The following is a 6,870-nucleotide window of genomic DNA, read 5'->3' on the forward strand; positions in this document are numbered from 1 at the left end:
CGGTTATTGGTCTCACAGCATACGCGTTCAAGTCCAAATTGAGTTGAAAGTTAAGAGAAGATCCGCATCCGTCTGCCACCTTGTCATTTGGGGTTCTTGACGCCAGAGGCTATTCCATCGGATCCATCCGATTGTACATTTATTGACCAGGGCCCCGTAGAGATTTATGCGTCGTGCCAACATAATATTCTCACCTCTCGACATGCGGTCAGCCTCGCAACTTTGGCCGACTTTCTTAGCCTATTCCGTTTCTCTCTGGATATCAGATGTCTACGCTAGTCGTCTAACTTCTCGTAGCTTCGCGTTCATTACCCCCCACGCAGAGTACTCTAGCTCCGTAGGAGTCTTGGGCTGTAAGGTTGATATGAATCGTATCGCTTACTGGCCTTTGGACGTCAGATGCGATGGAATATGCGTCAAAGTCTCAAATGAGGGGCGCTCCCTTCATCTTCTACGTATTGATAAGTCTGGGGGTGCGTATGATATTTCGTACGATGCTTGGAACTTCCTAGGTTTCGGTGCATCAGCCATCGACGACCCCCTGGTCGGTGGAGGGATCCAAATGTCATACGAGATCGTCGACACATCGGAATGTCGACATTTGCTTCACGAAGGTAAACTTCCCCTGTCCGCCGCCAATAGCATGAATTATGTCTCGTCGTGCATCAGCCAGCCTACGAGCTGGGTCGCGCAGAATTATCAATTGTACAACATCAATGACCCCGTTTGCAAATATGGCGTCGACGAGAAATCTAACCTAGATCTGACTACAAGTAATCAGCCACGCTGTCCAAGCGTTCTAGGTAATCCTCTACAGATTGAATCGAGGGTTAAGAATGTCGCGTACGGTACCGGAGAAATCGTCCCGGTGTAGATGATTCTAGAGGCCCATGCATTGCTTTGACAGGCTGACTGGGATGCGTCATTGGAAGTTGCTGTAATTTGTTATGTCTCTTCTGTATGTGGAGGAATACTTATCTCGTAGGCAAAGAGCAAGGTACAGGGTACGCAATTAGTACAAGGAAGCCAGATATTCACATTAAATAGTGCCTGTGACAAGCTATGACTATTTTAAAAACATGAAACAAGCTAGGTTTATTTCAAGAACATGATACAAATCCCCTAAAATCCATCAAACATACGTTTTTTGGGCTGATTTGTTCCTTACGTGCCTATTCTCCTACTATTTACTCTCATCCAAGTTGAAAGTTGTGTGTTGGATCTAGCAAACGTTATCGATACATGCGCAAAGGCCTTTGAGGGGCATTTTGCCTTCCAAGACTTGTCGGCGAAAACACTCTAGATGCATTAAATGAGCGCCGCAGTCTTTCCAAACGACGTCTTCGACATCTACCGGGTTTTTCTTATTTTCACTGCAAAATCCATCTTCGCATACAAAACAGGTCCGGGTCCCGACAACGCGTTCACGGGCCAACGAGTCTGTCATGATGGTAGGGAGAGCAGACTTAGGGTCGTTATTTTCCTTATGCCTTTCAATGTCCGACATGAGTTCGATGATAGTTCTTCTGAATTTCTCATCCAGTTGCTGCAAAGCCCACAAACGGATGTGTTGCGGAGAGTCATGGATGGTTGTGGCCAAAATTGTGATATCGCTTGCATAGACTACGTTCAACGCGTTACATAGGTTTTCGTCAATACTAATCTCCAAAAGTCGATGATAAACCCTAACTCGATTGGCGTAGACGGTCATCTCACCCCCCAATCCTTGGTTCGGTTGGACTTCATCTCGCATGATATCATGATCGCTGGCAGCAGGCATGGTATTGTAGCCATGGTCCAAGCGCTTAGCTGGTCGGTCTGACTCCAACCCGAGCTGCCCGTTCATCTCCTCCATGCTTCTCTTATTATTAACGGGACTATGCATTATGGCTTCCTCTTGCATGACATGGTCATGATGCAGGCGCTTAGCTGGTCGGTCAGAATCAGGCTCAAGCTGCCCGTTCATTTCCTCAATGTCTCTCTTGTTGCTGCGTGGACCGTCAACATTATCGGCCCATGTAACACCGTGGCCATGATCTATGCGCTTAGCTGGTCGGTCTGAATCAGGCTCGACCTGTCCGCCCATTTCTTCCATATTTCTCTTATTGTTACGTGGGCTATGCATTATAACTTCGTCTCGCATGACATGGTCATGATCCATGCGCTTAGCTGGTCGGTCTGACTCAGGCTCAGGCTGCCCGTTCATTTCATCAATGTTTCTCTTATTGTTGCGTGAACTATACATGTTTGTGGTAAAGTCCGCGAAGCCGGTCCCAATGTCATTTTCCAAACGATGTACGAAAGGGATAGATGTGCCATTCCTAACTTTCTTTTGTGCATGTGAGTCTTTTTGATCATCCGTTGAGTCTCTACTTCTTTTCATCGTGACGTGTCTTTGATTCGCGTTCTTTTTTAATTTTGTTTTAACCTTAATCACTTTGCTGTTTAACCTTTATATATAGCTGACGCCAAAGTCAAAAAGGTCACTTCCGTTTCTGGCTTTGTGGTTTTCCTTGTTGTAACAAAAAACCATATCGATCACAACCATCTTTGAAGCCCGTTCTGGTATTACGGCAGCCTGTACTGGACTGCCTGTTCGTTAGGTATCCTGAATCGCGTCCTTAGTCCGAATTATACATAGAGGTACGTACCAGTCCGATTCCATAGGTGCTAGATTTTGACGGAATCGTCTAGCATATGAATCTACCTTTGAGAATTCATCGGGCGCCTAGACTCTGGTATGAGCCTGTGGCGAGACAGAATATGCTAAGGTACTGTACCATTCGCCTCCATTCGAATGCATACTTTAGATAAAAAAGCCTTCAATAGGTTACCCATCATGTTGAGAGGTTTTCGACATAAGAGCAGGCAAGTTTGGAACAGAATTATACGGTCAACAACTTTAACATCATTTAGCTGATTCTAATTCGCTGTACATTTTGATACATCCTTTGCATCACCTACAGAAGGTTCCGTGTCTCATCAATATTGATGCAGTTACAGAATCCCTAGTGTGACATGCCACACTCTCTAATACCCAGATAAGTATCGCAATATTGGCATCCAGCGCCATTTGTGGAACAAGTCCAAACACAATATGTTGCACCTTTCATGTTCTGGGGAACCTGCTCACGAGAATATAGTATCACCCTAATTCTACTATAATAGCCTGGTAATGCGACCAAGTTCCTATGAGATGGTCGATTTCCAAGGAGTTCCTCTATGCTTGTCCATCACAAATTGCATGCCCTGTTGAATCTGCCAGGCGGCTAAACACTATCTGCGCTACATAGTGTCGTTTCTGCCTTGAATACTTCTTGGCAATAGCTGGTGGAGGTTGGTAAACGTGTTTCCAGAGAGAATTCAAAGTTTCCATCACCACAGCCTCTGTATTATCCCCTATGGATAGGCTTCCGTATAGGATAATCTTGGCGAGCATGCAGCATGATTCGGCAATAACAGAAGGCTTGACTCCAACAAACTCTCGATGGTAAAGCGATATTTCAGACAAATAAGCTGCCATACTAGCGAGTTCCTTATTTCCAGGCTCTCCTACCAGCAAGAACTTGATACCTTGGTCAGTTGTTGGATGACCCAGTACCCAATCTAAGGTACACAGGATTGATCTCTCCATCTGAGCTATCATACGTTCATCAAAGATGCCATCGCACAGTTCGCTTATCTCTTTGGCCGAAGGGTGCTTGAAACTCTTCACTTGGTAGGCTTTGTCGCCATATTTGGAAGCAATCCAGAGCGCGGCACTCCCAAGCAACAAGTAGTATTCTTGGCCAATCTGCTTCCTCGAGCAGTATCGATCAATCAGATTGACAGAAAGAAAAGGAACCTGCGAAGGAAGACGAAAGTACTGGTGTGACCGGACGACAAAATCAATGAGGCTTGACCGTAGTTGCCACGTAATTTGTATTTGCATTTCGATCATGGGAACGCTTGGCAGGGTCACATTCTGCTCGATGTTAGCTATGAAGAACTCAAAACCATTTCTTTTTGTGAGTCGCTACCTCCATGTAAGCAAGGTGCTGCATAATGTCTTCCAGTACTCATCCGCTCCCACAGCAACGTATCTACAGAGCTAGGTACCTGCACTTGATCTTGACTCATGTCAAGAGAATCAGCGCTACGAACAGAGGCTGTCCTGGCTTCTCTGAAAAGTCGATCCGACTTTCCGTCGCTTCTGAGCACATTGTCATTGTTTTGAGTTCCACATTTGGTCATCTTTTTCTGTCCGAAGCTTATTCGTATTTGTTGTTTTGCTTCTCACCTTCTTATACTGATTGAAGACTTTATCAACTGGCAAGGGATTCGGTGAAGAGATTAAAACAGATTTCGCCAACTAAAGTACTTCTTCAAAATGTACGTTACATGATCTCTTTTCGGTCAAAATGTAATGAATTTCACATTTCAAAATAATCGTCACAGCTGACTGGAACTCACGCAACATTGGGGAGAATACAGCTGCAGCCCGAACTGGACGCTGTACGGTGGTCCCTACTCTTAACCAGCTTAAGCAATAATATATCCTCTTTTCTCGGCAAAACGGGCTTGGGGCCAGCCAGTGCCGTGTCCTACATCGGTACAGGGTAGGTGAGGAAGGCTGGTAGCAGTCAAGTGCCCTGAAATGACACCCTAGTTGATTTGCTCATCTCAAGTACCTATCCTAGCATGTCTACCAAACTTCGACTGAGGCTGATAACAACACAAATGTCTTCGAAAATGTATAAAGTAAGCATTCCTAGCTGTCATTATGTGGGCTGCTTTACTTTGTTGATATCTACTAAACACGAATCGAAATTGCATGCGTCCACAATGAAAATGGCCATGCAAAGGATTCGGGTTACTACACCTGTCTGTCATCTCGTTTTGAGCTTCCGGCTAATCTATGACCTAGCTACTATAGATTCAAGTATCGCAACAACTTTCTTTCTTGAACTTCTCACACAATTTTGTCATCTGTCCTTTCTGCACGGAGAGCTTGTCGCAGATGCGAAAGAGCTTCCCGCCCGTATGATAAATAGCCTTCTATGTATGAAAAGCTAATCTTGCTTTAATGACCGACGAGATTGATGGTCTGTTTTGTCTGCACCTGCGGTTTTGTCATCCGTATACTCATCGCTCGCACTGGACGCAAGCGCTGAAGGTTGATGAGCCTTAATGCTACTAAGCTCAGTCAGTCCAATCCATAACCAGGATTGTACTAAAAGTTGATAAAACCGTGAGGAGGATTTGACTGCCTCTCGTGATCTGCAATCATGGTCAGAGAGAAGCTTCCGATGCTTTCTGATAAGGGGCATACTGACCGAGATAAAGAATTGGATACGGATCGATTCAAGACCATTACCAAACCAACCGTGCCAATGTAGACTGCCACTGCCCCAGGGAGACCGGATGATTCTATAGCCAAGACAGCACCTAGGAAAACTGACTGGGCGTATATGGTAGCTTGAGATTGAACTTTGGTCAATCTAATTCGTTTAGATGCAAAGATGAGCAACCGGGTATAGAGGAAAGCGTGCAGTAGTTTGACAACAGCTCCATGCAAACCGGGGTCTTTGCCAACGACCGCAATGACCGCTAGTATGGGTCGTATGATGGCGGGCGCCTGGTAAGCCGCCCGTGTCGTTTCATTGCCCCTCAATAATGGCCTGGCAAGTCTCAGAGTTGTCACGGAATGGATTAAACACAAAATTGTGTCCACAATGTCCGGCAGGACAGTGCCCTCGATCGCACGTAGATAGTACCTGGCCAACTCGATGACACCAGACAGTATATGCAGTGTCAAGGTAAAAAACCTTTCCTGGTGCCAACTGGTATGGTAGAGTGGCAGACTGCGGCGCGTATGGTATACAAAGATTAGGACGTAGACCGAGCTGATAAGGAGGTGCCGAGTCCCAGTCTCCAGCAGTAAACAATCCCATGGTAGCCATGGTTCGCTTCTGCTGTCTTTCATACCAACGGCCATGTTCTGTATGCCCTGAGGATAGTGTGATAACGACCTGGGGTGAGTGGATCTCGATATTCTGGAGGCCGACAAGATCGGACTTCTCGGTCAATCTTGTCAGTAGTAGGTTAAAGTTGGGGTCAAGGCAACGACGCCGCTACGTTCCGTTCGCGCTGTCAAAGGCTCAATTTTTAGATCGTAGTTTTGAATGAAGGCCAACTCTGAGGGCAGGCTGTCAAGTAATATTTATCCAACTTGAAATTGATTCAATCAGTTCCTACGTGCCGGATGGCCAAAAGAAGACGAGAGTCAAGAACCCCACCGTACTTTAGACTAATTGTACATGTGCGACTCCACATATCCAAACGCCCATTAGGATGGCATTATGAGGAAAAGCATTCTGATACAGATCGGTCAAAACCTGCCAAACTGGTTACTATCAGACACAGTTAGCTAAGAAGCTAAGAAAGCCTTACTGACCGATCAAGTCTATGCAGTACAGAGATCTTGCCATTAGCCAACCGTTTTATCATCGCAGTAATCTTGGTTGTGATCAATAACTTTTAACTACGAATGAGTAGACGAGAGTGTTTAACTCCCTCAGGACTGTCCTTGTTTGAGCCTTTATTATGTGCCCAAGCTGTTAGATTACGGTTCAACGGAATAGATCGTGATAATGGCTAGATGAATTGATCAAAGACATTATAGTTTCCTGTAACTATGAGCTATATGGTTTTGATACGGGACCAATAATGGTCGGGCTTGTAGGAATCAACTGTGATAAAGTAAAAAAAAAAAGCCATAGCCTGCAACGCTTTGGAAGCCATATTTTGTTAGTTTTTTTCTTTTTTTTTCTCCCTCACAGGGCCTAATACTCACATAGCCTTCACTTTAGGACATAATTCTTAAAGTAC

The 6,870-nt window shown here is 45.2% G+C and overlaps 4 protein-coding genes across 4 annotated transcripts; 1 reads left to right on the forward strand and 3 right to left on the reverse strand.

The window, feature by feature from the left end:
• Window positions 1–202: 202 nt before the first annotated feature.
• BKA55DRAFT_598524 (uncharacterized protein) lies at window positions 203–874 on the forward strand (the record flags this gene model as incomplete). The annotated part of the gene is made up of 3 exons (XM_046196249.1): window positions 203–473; window positions 513–773; window positions 804–874. 3 exons carry the CDS (start codon window positions 203–205, stop codon window positions 872–874), a joined length of 603 nt encoding a protein of 200 aa, XP_046043795.1.
• A 348-nt stretch (window positions 875–1,222) lies between these two features.
• BKA55DRAFT_524104 (uncharacterized protein) lies at window positions 1,223–2,383 on the reverse strand (the record flags this gene model as incomplete). Its single annotated transcript, XM_046188698.1, has 2 exons — window positions 1,223–1,890; window positions 1,999–2,383. 2 exons carry the CDS (start codon window positions 2,381–2,383, stop codon window positions 1,223–1,225), a joined length of 1,053 nt encoding a protein of 350 aa, XP_046043796.1.
• An 858-nt stretch (window positions 2,384–3,241) lies between these two features.
• On the reverse strand, window positions 3,242–4,326 carry BKA55DRAFT_714041 (cyclin-like protein; the record flags this gene model as incomplete). The annotated part of the gene is made up of 2 exons (XM_046200854.1): window positions 4,020–4,326; window positions 3,242–3,844 (listed from the first exon to the last, which is right to left on the reverse strand). Coding segments are annotated over exons 1-2 (627 nt in total), but the record flags the coding sequence as incomplete, so codon positions are not given.
• A 785-nt stretch (window positions 4,327–5,111) lies between these two features.
• BKA55DRAFT_485847 (uncharacterized protein) lies at window positions 5,112–5,902 on the reverse strand (the record flags this gene model as incomplete). The annotated part of the gene is made up of 2 exons (XM_046186222.1): window positions 5,112–5,249; window positions 5,312–5,902. Coding segments are annotated over 2 exons (729 nt in total), but the record flags the coding sequence as incomplete, so codon positions are not given.
• Window positions 5,903–6,870: the final 968 nt, after the last annotated feature.

Source organism: Fusarium redolens, assembly GCF_020744475.1.
Source record: "Fusarium redolens strain MPI-CAGE-AT-0023 chromosome Unknown BKA55scaffold_20, whole genome shotgun sequence".
NCBI lineage: Eukaryota > Fungi > Ascomycota > Sordariomycetes > Hypocreales > Nectriaceae > Fusarium > Fusarium redolens.